The sequence below is a fragment of the Nilaparvata lugens genome, chromosome 8, assembly GCF_014356525.2.
Source record: "Nilaparvata lugens isolate BPH chromosome 8, ASM1435652v1, whole genome shotgun sequence".
Lineage (NCBI taxonomy): Eukaryota > Metazoa > Arthropoda > Insecta > Hemiptera > Delphacidae > Nilaparvata > Nilaparvata lugens.
Genome location: NC_052511.1, coordinates 12,559,884 through 12,581,132, shown reverse-complemented (window position 1 = coordinate 12,581,132; position 21,249 = coordinate 12,559,884). Strand labels below are relative to the sequence as shown.

The 21,249-nt window shown below is 35.9% G+C and overlaps 1 protein-coding gene across 13 annotated transcripts in view; it reads right to left on the bottom strand.

Moving 5' to 3' along the window:
* Positions 1-21,249, bottom strand: part of LOC111050470 — a 102,885-nt gene that overhangs the window by 26,991 nt on the left and 54,645 nt on the right. For 8 of the 13 annotated variants that reach the window (XM_039433976.1, XM_039433972.1, XM_039433973.1 and 5 more), the window contains 13 exons: positions 18,936-19,089; positions 17,803-17,974; positions 16,292-16,387; positions 14,474-14,672; positions 12,745-13,053; positions 9,727-9,988; positions 8,824-9,192; positions 6,791-7,031; positions 5,493-5,718; positions 4,713-4,901; positions 3,808-4,126; positions 2,762-3,053; positions 1,356-1,490 (listed from right to left, as the gene is read on the bottom strand). In XM_039433976.1, coding sequence (XP_039289910.1) covers positions 1,356-1,490; positions 2,762-3,053; positions 3,808-4,126; positions 4,713-4,901; positions 5,493-5,718; positions 6,791-7,031; positions 8,824-9,192; positions 9,727-9,988; positions 12,745-13,053; positions 14,474-14,672; positions 16,292-16,387; positions 17,803-17,974; positions 18,936-19,089 — 2,963 coding nt within the window. Of the gene's footprint in view, positions 1-1,355; positions 1,491-2,761; positions 3,054-3,807; positions 4,127-4,712; positions 4,902-5,492; positions 5,719-6,790; positions 7,032-8,823; positions 9,193-9,726; positions 9,989-12,744; positions 13,054-14,473; positions 14,673-16,291; positions 16,388-17,802; positions 17,975-18,935; positions 19,090-19,838; positions 20,017-21,249 lie in introns of those variants that run through there. The other 5 variants (XM_039433980.1, XM_039433974.1, XM_039433981.1 and 2 more) reach the window with 5 other exon arrangements.

Below are 21,249 nucleotides of genomic sequence, written 5' to 3'. Positions count from 1 at the left end.
GATTCGATTGCACTAAGTCGCATCCTTGGGAAAACTCGCTGAACGACATTAAAAGGATAATTCATCCTTGGCTGAAACAGCTGTGGATAGTAAAAAAGTGAGTATGTGAAAAATCAAAATATCGAATCCCCGAAATTCATAAGATGACGTTTAGCCAGCTGTGAAATATATAAAAACGATCATTTTAGAGAATTGTGTTCTGTTTATCAATAAATAAAAATAACGAGCGAAGCTCGGTGCCCAGATATTTGTTGATTGAATAGAAGAAATCCATTCAAACAGACAATCAACCATTGGGTTTTGGATATCCGGTTCAAGCCCAATTACATTAATCAATAGCATCGTTATAATAGACCTCAGTACCGGTACCGATCAAAAATAGACCATACTCAAGCTGAGGAATAAAAAATGAATCAACTGAAGACCAAATTCAAAATAAAAGACACCACAAGAGGAAATTAATAGAAACTCGTGTGAACAGGAAATTGAAAAATGTCCATCATTTTTCACCTGTACGGCGTCATCTATACGTTCAATCAATCATCGTTACTCCTACTCTTCTTCTTCTTCTCTTTTTTCCTCCTCCGCTTTCTTCTTCTTCTTCTTCTTCTCCATTTTCTTCTTCTTCTCCATCTTCTTCTTCTTCTCCATTTTCTTCTCCATTTTCTTCTTCTTTTTCCGTCTCTTCTTTCATTTCCAAATGAAAAAAAAATAATAATAAAATCGTAAGACAAAAATTTCTAATAAGTCTAGTTGATTTTTTTCAGTATAAAAACGTAGATTGTTTACGGTTATAAATTCGCAATTCAGCAAAACGATACAATGACTCTTTAAAATGATGATGTACGTTTACAAAGCAAAACCAGCCAAAAGGAAATTGGGTAATTTTTTTCTAAAACAAAACTTGCAATGAATAGGTTTACATCGACAGCAATCTATGACGATTCAATGATTCTACTAAGGCAGGATTAGGAGTTGCAATAAAATATCAAAACTAGCCAGCATATTTATTACTTTATTGAGGAATTTGTGACAATTCAATGATTCTACTAAGGCAGGATAAGAACTTGAAATAAAAAATCAAAACAAGCCAGGCCTATTCCTCCTTTGACAAATTTGTGACATTTAAAGCAGGATTAATCTAAAGCAGGATTAGGACTTGAAATAAAAACATCAAACCTAAACAGGCAATTCTAGGATCACTAGTAGAGTTTCAATGATTCTACTAAAGCAGGATGAGGGTTGAAATTAAAAAAAACTAGCAAGACAAGTCTACTACTTTAGTAATGTTTTTGTAAAGATTCTACAAAGCAGGATGAGGGCTTGAATCAATACTAGCCAGGCAAGTAGATTACCTGGTAGCCCCTCTGGGACAGGGAGCTCTGTGGAGAGTTGGGTGGAGTCATCCCCTGCTGACCAACTTCCGACTCTGACTTGTCGGCAAAACTTACGCTCTTCCTTCCCGCCTGGCTGCTTAGAAACTTGCTCACCTACAAACCAACACTTGCTGTAACATCTTACAGAACTCACAGAACTGCTCGATCTACAATGCACTCTCACATGATCTAAGAGACACTGCTGATTTGAAAAGGTTTACTGGACTGTTCAAGAGACTGTTGTTTGATGGGACAACTTACATTATACAGTGTATAATATAATGTAGTATGATCTACAGGATGTGAGAAACACTGTTGTTTTGAAAAAAGTTTAAGAGGCTGTTGAAGAGACTGTTGTTTGATGGGAAAAATACTGTAACTTCAGTGTAAAATCTACAAAGTAACAGTTCTGTAGCTTGAAGTATTGTGTGATTTACATTACACTCTCACAGGATCTAAGAATGATCTACATTACACTCTCACAGGATCTAAGAAACACTGCTGTTTTGAAAATGTTTGAGAAGCAGTTAAAAGGACTGTTGTTTGATGGAGCAAGTTTCTGTAACTTAAATTATTTCAATTTTATCATGGAGGAAATACAGATTGGTTATTCTATAGTTCTAGCATACACTCTCACAGGATCTGTGAAACACTACTGATTTGAAAAAATTTAGAGGACTGTTGAAAAGACTGTTATTCGAGGTTCGAGCCTACTATTCCGTTGACGATATTTTGTGTCTAACTTCATGTTTTTGATTTGTTGATCAACGACAAAACTTACAGTACTAACATAATTTTATTGATATGTACTGCTATAAGTTAGTATAGTAGTACCAACACTTGCCGACTAACTAAACAGTTTGGATACATGTAACCAATGTGTTGATAACGAATATTATCATCAATTTAGCGCCCGTGCTCTGTTTGGTTTTGAATTATTATGTCGATAATGTATACAATTCAACAATTCAGCGCATGCTCTGTTTCTCTCATGATCTGTTTAGCACTAGTCGGTAGGGCAGCCAACCATACGTCCTTTTCAACAGCCGACCTTCAACAGAGTCATTTTGTAACTGAGCCTTCTTGTAACTGAACCCATCTTTATGATGAATATTTAAGCTATCTGTTTTACACTAATCGGCAGGGGAAACATCCATAGGCAACCTTTTTCTCGTGACCAAACTATCTATAAGATGGATATTTATAACCTAATCAATTTATTGAACCATACTATTTTATTTGTTGTAACACTGCACGCAGATTATCGACATCCTGCCTGTCTTCTATTGATATTTATTGGACATTTTCTCGTAACCATACCATCTCCAAGATGTATATTCACAATTTATTTACTGGTTCATAATAGTGTTGATGTTTTGTTGTACCTGTGCACGCAGATTATCGACATCGTGCCTGTCCCAGTGATCGCTTCCGCTCATCTCGAGCAAATGCTGCAGTCTGAGCGCATGCGTGGTGGGCGGGGTCGGGGGGCGTGGCGAGTCCCCCCACCACTCCACCCCCACCCCCTCGTCCGAAGACAGGTCGTCAGCCGTCGTCGTCTTTCGGCCGCTGCCACCAGCGGCTGCGACTGGGTTCGGCAACGACTTGCGTTTGTTAGAGTCCAGCTCCATCAGCTCGTCACAGTCGATGTCGACACCCAGTTCGAACATGCTGTATCTGGACAAACCAAGTCACAAAATTGATAAATTGCATCCTTATTACATAATTTTATTTCAAATCTCAGGCTTGGATGCACAAACGTCAGTTTAATTCAATTGAAATATTGTATCCTTCTTGCATCATTTTATTGCTAATTGAAGATGTCTTCTTGGTCATTTGATCATCGTTGAAATCAAACAGGCTTCTGTGAAACTGAACCTTTTAAAAGTTGAATTTGGGTACCCTAAGCCAAGTAATCTTTTGATACTATCTAACTTTGTTAGGTTGGCAATAAGGTAAGGTCGTAAATGTTGAAAAAACCAATTCAATTGCTTGTAAATTTCAATTATGGATTATTTCAAACAGGATAATATAATTAAAAACTCCAACAAACCTCTCCTGTTCAACCGTAATCTTCTGGCTCTTCATGTTCTCAAGCGTATTCCTGACTACACCCTTTTGGAGGAGATATGATAAATATCAGCTAATCATAATTATCAGTAATATAATTATTATTACTTGTTATTTATGAGATATCCTGTTTCATTAACACAAGTTCTATTCTGTTAATGAAATCCTCTAATATCGGTCATTTTTATAACCCGAGCCATTGGATGCGATGGAAGACGGGGCATTGAATATGATATTAATGAATGTTATTAACCCAAATAATTGTGTCAGAGAAGAATAATTTGGTTTAACAAGTTGTAACACATATTTAGTTCAAGTTATAATAAGTTTAATTATTAAAATGAGATGAGTTCGAACAAACCTCTTCTTGTTGACGGTATTCTTGCGACTCTTGATGTTCTCGAGGGTGGTGTTCCTGAGGATGCCCTTGGGAAGAGGCGGCCGCGGGGGCGCGTCTGACAGCGAGATGGAGCGCCGGGGCAGGGGTGGCCCCCCCGACAGGCCCCCCTCCGAGCTGATGCTGTCGTAGCGGTAGACGAACAGTGGGTTGGGGTTGGGATTGGGTTGGGGGCATGGACTGGTGGTGGTCGAGTCGGTCAGCAGCGTCGACGAGCCCCGGTAGCCGGATGACGGCTGTGTCGCGATGCTAGACGACGTCGAGACGTTCACTGTCGTTTGAGCTGTTCAACAAACGAAGAAACTTGATTGAAATTTAATTAGCTTACTAGAATGGATAGATAATACATTACTAAAATTGTATAGCATATGAATTAAGTATATAGAGGCTTCGTGTTTAGTTCTGCCTCCTGGTCTCCCACTACATGAGACGACATCTTATATTTTTATTGTGGGGGTAAGGAACTCAATAATAGTCTTCTGGTATCCGAGTGTCCATTGAGCCGATGCTTGCTCTTAGAGCTTGCATGCAGATAGATAGATAGATAAGTAGATGGATGGATGGATAGATAAATATCTAAATTTTTTGGCACTTTAAAGCGTTGAAAGTGATGTGGGCGAAGTTGATGCAATAAGAGCCCCCTCTTCCACTCAACACACGATGTTATTAGTTACATAAAAATAATAATATACCTCAATCATAGAACATTTTACAATGCAATACTAAATTACAATGAAGCAATTAAATAATTTTTCCACGATAGCTGTAAAAAATGCATCAATAAATAAAAGAACAATAAAGTTTTGGTGATCATTTAGAACAACTATCAAGTACTTGACATTTACTTAAATATTGACAATTGAACTGACCATTGGGGAACGGAGCAAAATCATAAGGATTAGACTTGCTGGAGGTAGGTGAGAGACAGAATAGGGGCTTTGTGTGATCCATTCTTGCCGCTCCATACTGCTTGATCTCGGGCACGTCCTGAAGAAGCTTGTAGTAGTCATGAGGTAGTAGGAACGTCAAACTCTCCCAGTCCAGTATGTGACCGAATCCTGAAATATTTAAACAAATAGTAAACATTGAATAGTTTCATAAAACATTATATAAATGTATTTTAGATTATGACAAATATTAACTATTATCAACGAATTGATTATTTTATAGATTGAAACATAAGAAAAAAAAATGGTCCATCAAAATCTTATTTAGAAATGTTCCAGCAAACTTAAACAGTATTTTGAAGCCATCAACTATTTCTCAAGTTTCTGAGGAGAAATTCTTAAAAGTCTAAGTTAAATATGAATTAATTACTGTTTTTACGGAGATTTGACATCCGAATCAAAAAAGTGGTCGGATAAAAAATATGGCCTTTCTACACAAGGAATTGATCTCCGAACCTGAGATCAGGTTTAACTTAGCCATCGGCTAAGACACTCCATACTTTGTACTGTGAATGTAGAAAGTTGAATTACACATGTTATACATTTGAATTTTATCAATAGACTCCTCTGTGTTGTCCATCATCCAGAAGAATTATGAATATTATTATTGATGTCAATAATAATTCATTTATTGATCCAATGATATACAATTCATTAAAATAAACTGAATCAAAGTAAATTTACAAATAGATAGCAGCTCACCTTTTTTCCTTAAAGCATCCAACTCGGCACAAGAGAATGGTCTTGGCGATTTAGTGCTGTCCACTTTGGGGATGGAGAGGGGTGGAGGGGGAGTGGAAGGAGGGGTCCAGTTGGGAGTGAATCTGAGAGGCGCCAGGAATATGTGCTCCAGGTCACTTGGATAGTCTCTCAGAAACTCGAGATCTGGGAGCGTGTAATTTGGATATAGCACGTATACTGGTTTCTTCTGGAAAAACGAAAGAATAAACTTGAATTTTCATTGTTTATTATGTTGATGAATAGATATTGGAAGAGCTTAATTATTGTCAAAGAAAGTGAATACACTTAAATTGAAGTTGACATTTAATTATTGAAATTTATAAACTAATATTTGCGGTTTCTCATTCATTTCTATAATGTCAATTATTTTAAGTTTATTTCTGTGATTGTATTTTCAATAATTCTTCACATACAGACTCGACTCAAATACGATATTAAACTATTCGTTGTAAAAATATTGTGTTCAATAGAATATGATATAATATCTTATATTATCTAGATCATCTTATCATTAACAGTTATAATTATCATTATTCAAAGTATTCCTCTGGACATGAAACCACGCACATCCTGATTCAATCCACCATACTCACACAAACGGAATTTTTAGGCTGCTTAAACACACTGGGAATAACCGGGTGATAGAAAACCTTTAGATTATTTTTCAAACATACAAAGTTGAATGATATGATGTTGTTCATAGTATCATTCATTCATTTATTTATACAATGATAGATACAATATCATTTTCAACTATGAACAACAGGCTTAAAGCCCAAAACTGTTCCTTTCCCAAATTTGGATAGAAATTGTCCAAAAATAGGTTTTGTTTTCCACTTCATAAGTTTTGTCCAATAGTGAAGTGATAGCAGCGAGACAAGAGAAATACGTTTAAACTGGTGTACCATTCAACTTAGTATGTTTGAGAATGCAACTAAAGTTTCCGTCGCATTACTATTATACTATCAACCGGTCGCTATCTGTTTGTAAGCAGCCTAAAATTAGAGTGAATACATATTAGAGCGGCGAGTGTAGAGTTATATGAAAATCCAGCTATGCCATGCTGCAGACAGTGACAATAATCGATTCCACTAGCTGCTGTGGGAACGCTGAATTGGAGAAGCTAGAAACTCGAATAAAAATGTTATTCGCAATTGCACGTTCCAACAGCAGCGAGTGGAAGCTTTTTGTGAGCAGTTATAAACAATTACATCAGATAAGTTAACTTGATTAAAATTTTTAATTATAGTCGCACTTACTGGATCGTTAATATTTTTGGTAGTTTGCCTTGTTGTCGGTTTGGCGTCTGCCTGAAGGGAGGCCGACGTCTGCATGCCCTTGTCGTGGCAGTGCAGCGGACACTGGGTGGCAGAACTGCGCAGGCGTGCCACCGTCGGATCCGACAAACTGGACGACGACGTCGTGCCGACGCCTGCTTCAGACGACGACGACTGTGCAGTCTGCGTCTGTGTGCCACGCTTCAGCTGCGAGACTGGTGATCTGCAAAGTCACCACCAAAACATTATGCATAGCCTATCTCTAAATAGCTCAACGTTTTCTATTATTATTATTGAGTGAAATTAATTTATTTAGTGTTTGGTAGACAATCAACATAAATGTAACATATATAAGATCAACCACTAACGTAACATTATAAGACCAGCCTCTAACGCAACGTTTTATCGGACATTTAGGCCCGCCGCAAAGTAGACCCACGTTAATCCCTGAAAAGCAACCCACGCCGTGGGATGTTTTGTAAACCATTGCTATAGAAATTATTCATGATGAATCAGCTGACAAGTGGATTATTCATTGCATGTATTACACAGATGTCTAGAGAAGCCTAGCAATGGTTTACAAAACATCCCACGGCGTGGGTTGCTTTTTTGTGAATTAGCATGGGTCTACTTTGCGGCGGGCCTTACGACTGAGAAGCGAACAGTGTTTTGTAACCTGAAAGAATACACAAGCTACTGCACACCTGAGTCGGACTACAAATGACTACTACTAAAGATCAGGTTTTCGACTTTACAGTCGCATGTGTGTACATGCGAAATGTCATGTTAATGGATAATTATGTTAATGTTATGTTATGTACATGTCTCATATACATACATACACTGTACATGATAGATCGAATAAAAATTCTAGGCACAGTTGTAGTGGATTTAATACGTTATGATTTTACTATAGATTACTTCATTAATCTAATTGTATCAGGCTATCTAGTGAAATAATACTATTTCAATCAGTTACTTCTAATGAATTTAAATAAAAATAAAATTAGCAGTTCTAGATAGTTGATAGAACATATCGAATCTCTTCTAGTAATCTAGTCATTTGTCTATCTAGTCAAAATTGAAGAAGGGTATTCCCGGTTTGATTTTGAGATGAAATTGTGTTTGAAATGTTATTTATTTGAAGTTGTTTGGGTTACAATAGTTGAAGAAAAATATCAAATACAGATAGATTAGGATTGTTACTCAGTAAAAATTTTTAATCACTGAATCCTAATTTATCTGTATTTGACATTTTTCAACTATGTAACCTAAAAGGTAAAAATAGCGCTGGACTCCCACAAAACAGTGAACAGTGAAAACACTAGTTCTAATCAGACTATTCCCGCTGAGCAAGTATGAATAATCCCATTAGAACGTATGTGAATTATATTTTCACTGTCACTTTGTGGGAATCCAGCTTTACGCGTCGAGTTGAATTCTGCATCACGTTTTTTTTTTCTGCTACTACTACTACCACATAAGGAGATTTCCCATGGTGTAGGTCGTTTATGTCCCAAATTTCAAGCCAATTACTGTCGACTACTGTCTATTATTACTTTTTCGTTGGAGTGAGAGTGTAAGAACAGTACAGTATGAGAGAGTGCCAGCATCACATAACTTCACGAAAAAAGTACTAGGACTATCAGCTTCAGTTAACAATGAAAATTAAATTGGAACATAATTTAATAATAATAATAATATCGAGTGACCTGGCTGGCTCAGGTCTGGTGTTTTCAGATCGCAACTGATAAATTTCAGGGCCTCTGTCATGACCTAACGACTGCTTTTTTAGGCAGCCGAGACCGACGCAAACGTGTCCATCCGAAACATGGGAGTGGCCCGAGAAAAATATCTTGCCGGGCTGGGATTCGAGCCCGGGCCTCTGGATTATAAAGCCAGCATCTAATCCACTCGACTACGGCCACTTCTATTGGAACATAGACGCCCTATACCATGGGATATCTTCGTCTGCTATTGTTTCTCTAAGATAAAACGCAGAAATGTGGACCAACCTGACATCATCACGCTCGAAACTATTATTGTTGTTGATGCTGAACTTGGCCCGCGACATGGAGAGACTGCCGTCGCAACTGCAAACGGACACCGAGTCAGTCTGTCCGCCCTCGGTCAGTCGCTCCACCGACTCCTCCTCATCCTCCTCCTCCTCGTCCTCGGCCTCCTCAGTGATGAGGTGGTGCTGGCGCAGGGCGTCAACTGTGAGGCTGTCTTCGTAGTCGGTGATCCACAGCTTGGTGGCTGTGACGTCATCGGCCGCCGAGCTATTGTTGTTGTTGGTCAGCTGATTCGAGTTGAACTTCTTCCGCCTTGTCGGCTGTCGGTTGTCGCACAGCGTTTCGCGGCACTCGAACTCGTTCAGCGATCTACAACAATGATCAAGTTGACAACATTTTTATTACTATGTTTTTTTGAATGGATGTTGTAAGTTCAAGATGTTTTTTCTAAGTTATTCGATTTGTTGTTTATATTTTACTACTGTTGGGCCCGGTTGCACAAAAGCCGGTTAAATTTAAATCGTGGTTAATTTCACAAGAACCAATCAGAGAAGGCTTTTTCGAAAAGGAGGCTTCTCTGATTGGTTCGCGTGGAATTAATCACGATTGAAAATTAACCGGCTTCTTGCAAATGACACTTGATATTTATTAATACTGTTATTACTGTAAACTGATCGATAGGAAAAACTTCAATGAAAAGAATAGGATAGATGTTTATTCCACTTATGAAATATAATACTTACACTTACAATGAAATGGCAATAGAAAAGTGCCATACTATCAAGAAAATTACGATTATTCAATTGTGAATATAATGACAAACAATATAAATATTATTTATTATTGTTATAAAGCGATACTTTAATATAATGAAAGTATCTACATATGAGGAGTGAGACCGACCTGCTAGTATTGGTGGTGGACTGGACATCAGTGGTGGGATAGTTGAAGTCAGATGCGGCCGACTGGTCCATGCCACTGTTGCGCTGCTTGATGAACAGCCGCACCAGGCTGAAGTGTTGAGGCTGCGACTGCGGCTGCGTCTGCGGCTTCAGCTGGTGTCCGCCGCAGCTCAGACTGCTGCTGCCGCTGTTTGTGTTCGAAGCCGAGTCGGACGCCAGACTGGAGCTTGTGTTCTGCACGTCGTACAGTTTCACGCAACCACCTGAAATGAACATTCAAGGTGTAATCATATTATAAATAATGTAATACATGTGCAAAGTACTTCACTAAAAAACTATTCCACACTCGTCTACGGCTCGTGCATAATTTTTGTTCTTTCAAGTGAAATTTAACAGAATTTAATATGTGATACATAAGAAAAGTTTCTTTACTCTACTCAAAATTATTCCGCACTCGCCTACGGCTCGTGCGTAAACCATTTTGTTAATTAAAGTGATACTTTGCACAATATAATTAGTAATACATGTGGATAGTTTCTCTACTGCACTCAAAAAACAATAATTTCTTACTCGTCTACAGTTTGGGTGTAATCTTTTCCTCTGTGCAGAAAAAGACACTTTGCACATTAGATATACAAAAAATTATCAACAATTAAAATTGGATTACTAGAGTGAGTAAGCTATCTACTTGCGATAATTGTTGAAGAATGAATAGTTGACTGGCATGATGTTGTGTACAGTTTCACACAAGTAACTGTGGAGTAAAAAGACTGAAAGCAGCTGGACTAATAAAATATTTTTTAGTAAGTACTATAGTAAGTAGGCTTCCATTGTTAATTAAAAATTGTTTGCTTTTGAAATCTGCCTGAATGCAGAAGCAGCTGCCTACCAAATTAACAGACTAGAAGAAAAGACTTTTAGTGCTATCAAAACCTTCTGAAGTGAAACTACCTTGTGAAACGACAAGAAAGGTGATAGCTAATCAATATAAAATATAGACTACAAAAATATTTTTCTCATGTGAGAAATAATGGCAAATCTGATTATTCCTTCAATGTTCTTCAAACTGATTTCAACAGGTGATTTGTTGAATAGATGTTTTGATTGGAGACGATAGTGTTTTTTGCAATAATCATTGCTATCTCATTATTCCTTCCATTTTATGTCAAGCCTAGATTTTCCAAAGAAGTGATGTCACATAAAATTGAACTATGTAGCCGATAGAAGGTTGCAGTATTATTTATTAAATTACTGCAATATATTTTTAAATCTCATGCTTTATCTTACAAGTTCGTCATATAAGTGTGATTAATCCTACCACCCTGTCTTTGCTTAGGATGATGCCCACATGAGCTCTAGTGCTTGGGTAAAGATATATTATTATCTCTATAGGGCTACTGAAATTATTGAAACACAATAGGCCTACACTTCTAAATGTTTTTTTTTTTCAATTGAAAAATGGTTCTAATGAGTTGAAACTAGTTGTGTATAGATAACATGAAAATGGTACTTGATGACGTTTAATGGCCCATATGAATAAAACCAGAGCAAATGCTCATGAGCAAGAGCATGGAGCATAAGGTTTTGCTCATGAGCAAAAGGAAGAAGCAAAAGCATTTGCTCATTTTTATATGAATAAGCTTTACCTTATACCCTACCTTATGCTCCTGAACTCTGGAGCAAATGCTCACGTATTTTAATGATTTTTCATCAGCTGATTCGCTTTTGTAGCCTTACTTTGTTTTTATAGCTCACGGAAGCGCTAAATATGCAAGTAGGGGGCACCGCTTGTGTTTGTGTCGTCTGCTCTGTTTGCTATTAATATTTATGATTAGTTTTAGGTCAGTTGAGTTTAGGATTTTGAAATAATAGTGTGAAAAAATGTCATCTATATAATTATCTTTAGCATATTCTTATAATATCAATAGCCTTCTTATAATCGTCTACACTATTATCTTAAATGCCTATTTCCTATTTTGTGATGGCTATCTTTATATCAGGTAGCTATCTTTTGTATTTATTCTTTCGTAGAAATAATGGTGATTGAGCCATTTTACTATGAGCAAAAGGTGAAAAGCTGCTCTTGACTAGACTCACCTTTTCTGAAGCATTTGCTTCAAAAGTTGAGCAAATGCTCTAGTTTATTCATACAATTTTGAGTATAAGCTTTTACTTTTGAACAAATGCTCAAACTATTTTTTTGATGAGCATGAGCAAAAGGTTTTGCTCACGTTTATTCATAGAAAATGAAGCAAATGCTCCATATTTTAAAAGTATAAGCAAATGCTCAACTTTATTCATATCGCCCATTGTGTTTGATAAAGATAATCCTGCTATCTGATTCTATTAATTCTCAAAACAAGTGATTTTTTAAATTGAAGTGCTGACAATAGAAGCTGAGATTGAAGGTTACAATGTACTATGTAATAATTACATATCTGAAGAACTTAATATATGTATTGCATTTCATGTTCAATCCTACAAATTTGACAAAAAATAGTGATTTTTGAATATGGCTTCATGAGGATAAATCCTGCTATCTGATTCCACTAATTCACAAGACAAGGATTTTTTATTGAAATGCTGACAATAGAATCTGATATAGAAGGTTGCAATGTATTCTGAAATGATTTCATATCTGGTGAATGTGTCTGGAAATTAAAAATGAAAGTATCCTTTTTTAACTTGAAAATGGCATTAATATGTTGAAAAATGTTTGAAGAAGTTTTAGAAAAGGGTAGGTACTTTGATTTTTAATTTCCAGATAAATCAAAATCGAATCAAAAACTTTATATTTCCCAAAATAATTACAAAAATTACATGATACACAATGAAATTGATATACTAGTAGGGAATAAGAGTATCCCACTCCAAAAAGATAATACTGATGAATCTGATACGTGTATTGCATCTCTTGTTCAATCTTACAAAATTCGGCATAGAAGTGACTTTTGAATACGGTGCGTACAGAAGCTGACAAAGCGAGTTGTGTGTGAAGAATGAATGGAAAATGTCTCACCGAGAGCTAGCCTATGCTCGAGTCCACCGGCCAAGTCAGGCAGACTGATAGTGGACTGTTTGAGGGCCAGTACGTTACTATTGGAGTGACGATGTGTGAGAGGCCGACAATGACGGGGCTTTGTCTTCAACTTACTCCAGGTGGTGAACGGCGCCACATCTGAGTTGGTCATGGTGAGTGAGTTGGCGTTCAGTGATTGGCTCTTGAGCTGTGCGGCCACTCGGAGGCAGGAGGAGAGGCGGGTGCAGCCGCTGCCGCTGCCTGAGGAGCCGATGCCCTCGCTGGAGTAGGTGCTGGTGCCGCTCTCGCCTAGAACATTCAAAATAACCATTAGTTTGTTCTTCACCACAGTCGATTGACAGGGAAATCTATAGTTTAAACTAATTAACGATGATTGATAGAGATACGATGTATCATAAGACCACATTCTTACTAAATATATACAGTGTCATAAGAAAGGTGTAACAGCCGAATCCCATAAAAATTGCAACAAAATTGCCCAGTAAAAATTTATTTTATCGACCTCAGTCGAAATCTAATTCTAAGGATAAAGAGGAAGACATTTCAAATAAGATTCTTATAATTAGCTCCTTTGTATGACATTTTGAGACTTTTTGAGAGCGCTCAAAGTTGAATAAAGTACATTCGTCGAGTTCAAAGCCAAATTTCAAACAGTTTGAACGCTCATAAAAAATTCAAAAACGTCAAACAAAGGAACAAATTTGACTCACCTTATTGAAAAGTTATTCCTCTTTCTTACAATAATACATTCTTACTAAATATATATTTTCACCACACTGCACACAAAACAACTGATTAGCAGAATGCCACTACACTTAAGTCGATTTATAGAAAGGAGAGTCAACAATAACAGAAGGTTCGCGTTTGTGTGCGTGTAAAAGTGATTACTCATGTCCGCCTTTAATTGCTCGACTGGAAAATAGCAGTCCACAATGCTTTCATTGACACTGTGATTATTAAGTAGTATATTACAGAGATGTTACATTGTTATGCCGCATCTACATGTTGGTCCAGTCGCTGGCACAGCCTGCAATGTGACCAGTGCCCAATGAGGGACAGTTCTGGCAAACCACCCATCCAAACACTGGCGCTGGTCGACATTTGCCTGCATTGGGCCAACATGTAGATCCGGCATTACACTGTTAACAGTGTTGGTCTTACTGATCCAGAATATACTCTCATACTTGTAAGCTTGTTTACATTGTCTGTCGACTCCCAGAACAGACTAAAAGTTGAAGAAACGTTGATAACAAACAACTATATAAAAAAACTTATTTTTATAAATTTTGCCAGGCTGTCGAAGCCCGAGAGAGAATAAAAATTATTTTTATGGGGGTGTTCACAGATGTTCAATCTGACAATGTTTGAATACTCCCATGAGAATCGAAGGCAAAGTTTCTCGGTTGTCATCCGCAGTCACTTAAAACGTGACATATTGAGTATAAACTGTAATCATTAATTTAACCTGTAAGTTAAGGACAACTCGGGAAGTGACATTTTTCCTTTAAATTATTATAGTGCCAGCTGGATAAACTAGCATTACTCAACAAAGCACTGCCAAGTTAGCAGGTGACCATCTGACCAATGCATTCTACTTCCTAGACTATTTTAAAAATAGTGTAAAAAATCAAGTTGAAATAAGAAACACGATACTTTAACGAATTTATCCTGAGAGAAAAGAGGAATGATAGTGAGATTTTGTACTTACCAGTATCATGATAGTCAGAGTCAGTGCCCATCATTGTAGAGCCCTCGAAAGCAATGGTGTAATTGTCCTTGTTGGCCTGACATGTTAGAAGCATGTCCTGCTCACAATCCAAAGAGTCCACACTGATATTGCCAGGCATTGGTGTCTCTCTCACCGGTGAGAACAGTGGCTCTGATTTGCATAATGCTATTGACTCCTCCTGTAACAAGATAAATTACTATAATGATTGAAAAGAACAACAATGAATTCTGATTAATTTTGGAATTTTCATTAGATTGTGTTCATGATTACTGTTTCAAACGATTATTTATTTTTATTCAAACGATAACAAACACAGAAGAAGTTGAATTAAAAGCTTTTAACAAGAATGACTGAATAAGTATAGTTTTTCGATTGCCAGCTATCGCGAAAAATCTACCTGTGGGGCGAGTTTTGGAGAATGCGTAAATCTTAATCAGAGATGAATAGATTGCAAACCCCATAGCAGAACCGAGGAACTAAAAATATCACATTCAACAATGGAAACTGAAGGGGAAAATCAATGATGTCCCTAATTACTATTGAATGGTAAAAAATATACCTAGATAGATTTCAAGAAACTTTTGAAATAATTAGAAAAAAGTGTAATGAGAGAGGGCTCAATATAAAAAAATCATACAACCCTAAGCTGTGTGTATACTTTTCATATTAGAGAACCAGGATAATCTTAATTCGAAAAACTATTCAAAATGTGAACCATTGACACAAACAACAAAATTAAAAAACATCTACGTATTTGAGAAGAATAATGTGAGAATAATTATTAATCCAGAAAAAACACACTTATTTGCATTATGCAGCCAGAAAACTAGGACAAGAGAATGCACATTAACATAGCCACCTCTAATACAAGGCCCCGGCCTACGATATTGCAACGTCGCAGCGTAGGCCTAGAATCTAATACATGATTGGTGAAAAAGATCAGCTGGTATTTTAAAAAATCTTTTTCACCAATAATGCATTAGATTCTAGGCCTATACTGCAATGTTGCAATATCGTAGGCCGGGGCCTTGTATTAGAGGTGGCTATGACATTACCCGTGTTATACAGTATTAGAAAACAGCTACCTAAAAATAGAGTTAGTAATTGATAGGAAAATATTAGAATTAGCAATTAATAAGTGCGATGGAAAGTTGAATTTAAAAGTATATTGAAGAACTTATTGGACATCTGCATAAAATCAAGCGTAAGCAATAGAAAACCCCCCCATTCAAAATGGTGAGTTTGGAAAGTCTCTGAAATAAGAACTATGAACAATTTTGTGTTGGTTTCAAGAATATGAAGTTTTTTTGATTTTCAATGTGAAGGAGAGATTTATTATAATTGAATAATATTAAACTATATATGGATAAAAGGAGACTAAAAAAGAAAACGTACAGTTTCTGTATATAATGATGGAGGGCACAAAAATCAGATAATGAAATTTATCGAAATAGTCGGTAATAAACCGAATTCAATTTATGAAGTCTTCAATACATCATAACGGAATTGATATATGTTGTATTGTGAATCAAACTTTGGCTGAAACGTTCAATGAACTGCAATGGAAATGAATATGGAAACCATTGTTTTAAGTTTTCAACTATAGAATCTTCAAATTAGAATTCTAGGGCACTTGGTTTCTTAGGGCCGATGAAGTGACGAACATTTCTGATATTAATCTACATTATCTCGGGATATACAGATTTGTGAGACTTTCCAAGACCTCTCAATCATATAAAAGCGTGCTGCCACAAAAATGTTGCCTACATTTCATTTCCTCGAAGGGAGGATGATTACCTGAGAACTGCTGAGAGGACTCAGCGAAGAATCAAAGTCAAATTTGACCATCATCGAGCCAGATACACTGGCAAACATTTCTCCATTAATCTCCGGCTAAAACATCAATAAAAACGATTTGCTAGTTCTGGAGGAAATTCTAGGAAGTTTCAACATTTTTAAAAAGCAAATAATTGTTTCACCAACGACATTCAAAAAACTTTAACTTATAAAGTTTTTATTGTATTCAGCAACCAGTCAACCTATTTGGAAAACTGCATTAACGTTTCCTGCATACAAGTTCAGAATGAGCTGTTTTTTAATAGAAATATCATTTTCAACAGACTTTATTTCAAAACAGAACAAAACACAATTTTCTATTTGCAATAAAAATATGCCGTTTAGCACGAAAGAGGCTGTGACATTGTTTTCATAGATTATAGAAAGAGACAACATCGCCTACGACCCGTTGTTTGCTTTATAAAGTTAGTCCGCTGCACAACAATAAATCAATGATCACTCGAAAATTCACTATTCCTGGAACAGGGAATCCAAATTGGCGGGTGATAATGAATATGGATTCTATCTTGTCCTTGAATCTAATGACTAAATGAAAGTGGTTCGATTATTTTTCGTCCACCTTCGACATTTATTGTCTAGAATAAGAATAACAAACCTTCCACCTTCACCTTGGTAGGCAAACTAACTACTGAAATAGTCAAAAAGCCTCAATTACTGTAGGCTTCCTTCTAAAGTTTTAAATTCTACGTTGGAAATTGATAAAGTCGGATTCCCACATATCAGTATCAGAGAACATGTCCAATACAGGGAGAATAATATGACTCTCATAAGTTCTAATGGCACTAACCATGCTTGCTCGGCCGGGCTGAGTAGGAATAGTCCCATTAAAACTCATTGTAATAATATTTCAACTGTACTGGACTCGTTCATTGATGTGGCAATATGTCGGAATCCAGCTTAGTGCCGTTTGCACAATGCTAGCTTAAACGGAATCCCACTTTAAACTGGATTAAATCCTTAATGAGTTTCTTTTGTTAAAATGTGGCTCATTTTGAGTTCAAACCACCAGCTGATTCAATCGAGTTGAAGATTTCACTGTGAAAACAGCCCTAAATGGTGTAACAATACAAGGTAACAGATATAAGGTTGAATACTCATCAGCTGATCGTAGTTTCATGTTGAAATGATGTCACATCGCTTCTTTGCGGCTATTATCAATACCCACTATTACTTCTAAGTAATAGTAGGTATTGCTATAATGGTAATGATAAAAGCAGGTGCCGTGACGTCATCACGCAAACGTATAACTACAATCAGCTGATGAATATCTATTCATTTCTTCATCTATTAATGTCGGTAACAACGGAAACTACTTTCTCGTTACTTTAATAATAAGTAATTTGTAGCAATTTGATGATTCTTGTTGAATTTAGATTATTATGGCAGGACTCAGATTGAAGTTATACCGATATTTGTTGGTCAACAGCTGATGAAAAAGAGGGTTGGCCTACCTGAAGGTCACCACAGCACATGGCGGGGAGGATGTCCTCGGCGCGAAAGTCCTCCATGTCGACCTGAGCCAGCTGACTGTCGATGTCCCTGGCGAGGTCGTCGTAGTGCCCCACCTCGTAGGAGGCCGACAGCGACGACAGAATGCTCGCATGGTGGTGGCTCTCTCGGTACCTGAACAACAAACATTACATCCTTGGATATAGCCTAAATTCAAAATCAACACTAAAAAGACAAGACACAGACATGCCCAAGCATCTATTCATACTGATAAACTTTCACTATTCATATTGACAATAGGTTAAGAAACTATTCTCAATTATGAAAATATTTTCTACAAAAGCACATTTGTCATATTATAGAAGGAAAACTTTTAATGAACTTGACATTTTTTGCCAAAAATGACACATCCTCAAGAGCAACTGTTGAAACCACTGGAAACTTTGACAAATTCAACTTTTTCCTACTACAATCAGGGTTCCGCAGCTCATAATGGATGCGAATTTTAAAAATGTACATTCTTATTCATCACAAAACGCAATTTGACATTCTGGTGTGAACTATAATAAGCACAGTTTGGTATCAAAGATATATTTGAATGTTAATTAGATTACGATTTACTGATTGATTTTGGAAAGCAGTAATAATTATTCAATTCGGTAATTTATTTAATTCACAACGAAACATAACATTAAAAAATAATAATAAATTTAGCACAGTGTATTATTAGCTTTGAAATTCGATTTCGTTTTAACAATGTATCTTTGGTCGAAGGATGCAGATGCTCAACAACTTCCAAATGACATCGAATTCTCTGAAATTCAAATGGAAAATAGAAGATAAATGACATTTAGTCTTAAAATATTTACTCAAGTATTTGAAAAATTGTACTTCAAGATATAAATATTTCAATACTTCTTATTACTACAGAGGAGATATTATACAATTATTGAGTTTATTCAACTGACTAAAGAAAAAAATTAAGTTTTTTTGTTCTAGTGCCTCGATGAACGTGCTTTATGAAACTTAATTGAAATTTAGTCACATTCAACTTATTCAACAACAGTTGACAAAATGGAGATTTACTCACACTTTTTTATATTTTTAAGCTGTTAATGAGTAAAGTGGTTCTTACCCATAATCAAGACACCACTGGTAGTCGGAATTGTCCTGGATGAAGTCGACTGAAGACGTGTTGCTAGCTGTTGAGTCCACATTGTTGGAGTTGCAGTCAGATTCGGGGCTGTGTTTGTCTTCAGTCATTCCCCTGCCCTGGCCTGGACCCAGACCTGAAAAGAACAATCAAAATTAATTCTTATTCAAAATTACACAGAAATCCACGTCATATAACAAGAATTGTCTGGAGATTGTAATATTGCGACAATATGGACCAAAATAGCAAACTATTTAGAAGTTTTTGGATTGTTCCATTCATATGAATTTTGAAAAAAAATACTTGAGAGTTCACCTTTTTTTCTCGTTCTTGTCATTTTAATTCCAACTTTTTTCTCTCTTCCTTATCATTTTAATTGCTTGCTTGTAAAGATATGAAAGTTACATTGATTGATATATGGGACTTATTACATAATATTATGAAGAGAACACACTACAGTAGTATTGAAAACTTCAATAATATGTACAATAATATAATATCCTGATATACAATAAAAAGCAGTATACGCAATACCAGTTTTTTCATGAAAAATGACTGAGAACTTGGAAAACAAATTGAAAGAAGTCTTGAAGTTTGATGCTGATTCGAGGTTAAAATTATTATTCTGGGGAGACTAATAACCGTTTAAACTAATTCATTCGAAATAATTAATTTTGATAAAAATCCTAAAAGAGAGGGGTGCTTCTCTATTGATAAAGAATGCAATAAAAGTCGCAGGTAATTGTGGAATTAACAATTTTACAATACTTCATTGTTACCTAACTTAAGTAACCCTTATCTTACCTAGCTTATCTAACTGTTCATTTGAATGAATTTCAGGATAAAAAGGTTAGTTGAAAGGTAAGAAATTAATAGAACTTTTACATGCTGTACAAACATCCAGGATGTCTTCTTAAAATCTTCAATTTTTTCATTACACCTCCAGAGAATGAGTACGCCTAGCTGACTTGTTGTTATTTCAGATTGGATATTTGTACTACCACAACTGAATTGCTTGTATTGAATTGATTGTCGACTGATTTTCTTCATCATTTCATGTCGAATTTTCCATATTTTCATATATCAAGTTCCTGTGAAATTTCAATGGATATTTAGAAAGATTTTTCCAAATATAAAGTAGCATATATTCCAACAGAGAGCACATTAAGAACAATAATTCAACAGAATGAACTTCGAATATCTTACCTTCGAAACTTAGTAAGTATACGTAAATTAATATAGATGAAAATAAGTGGATAATACTGTAATACAATAATAGGACGTCCAATGTAATCTATTCCGAGCTAGATTTAGAGTTTAAGTGACATTAGCGGATGTCTCCATGGTCGCCTAGTAGGACCAGTGAATGGGTGACCACTTGAGTCGTCTCTCATAAATTGAATTTAGGTGCTTCAAAATCGCATTCCGGTGATTCTGAACCACTTGAAACTGTGTCATCTCTCATCATTCACCTATTATCCACATACAAGCCTAGCGGTAATACACTGATAACACTCAGTACAAACAAATATAGCATTAAAATTCACATATTAATTCAAAATTTTAATTTTTGCTTAGTTTAAGTTCTAGTTTTTTTTTTTAATTTGGAGTTTTGTTAAGTTTGCTGTATTTGGGATCTTTGAGGGGAAAATTTAATTTGACACCTATTATCCACATACAAGCCTAGCGGTAATACACTGATAACACTCAGTACAAACAAATATAGCATTAAAATTCACATATTAATTCAAAATTTTAATTTTTGCTTAGTTTAAGTTCTAGTTTTGTTTTTTCTTAATTTGGAGTTTTGTTAAGTTTGCTGTATTTGGGATCTTTGAGGGGAAAATTTAAATTTTTCATACATATTGACTTACTTAAGTAGAAGTCTAGAGATTACGTTCTTATAATTCTCAGCAAAAACATATAGACAAACATTAATATTTCTCAACAATAACTCTTGACTGACTAGCTGGAAATGAACCTGCCATATACTAATTTATTCTTGTCTTTTTAATTTGAATATTTTCCTCTTTATTTCATAAACAAACAGTTAAGATAATAAATTAACCCCTTAAAATAGAAGATTTCTCAGAAATTCAGGAGCGTTCCACAGTGTTAATTTGCACTACTCAGAGATTAGATGTTCTACTAGACGTGGCTGAAAGGATTAGCAAAGCCATTCATCTAAAATAGCTCCTTTGCCAAATAAACTTCTGGCAAGGAGTGCCAAAAAAGAATTCAGAGAAAATGACATTTGCCAAGTCACTCCATCAAGAAATAATGTGTTTAGAACAAT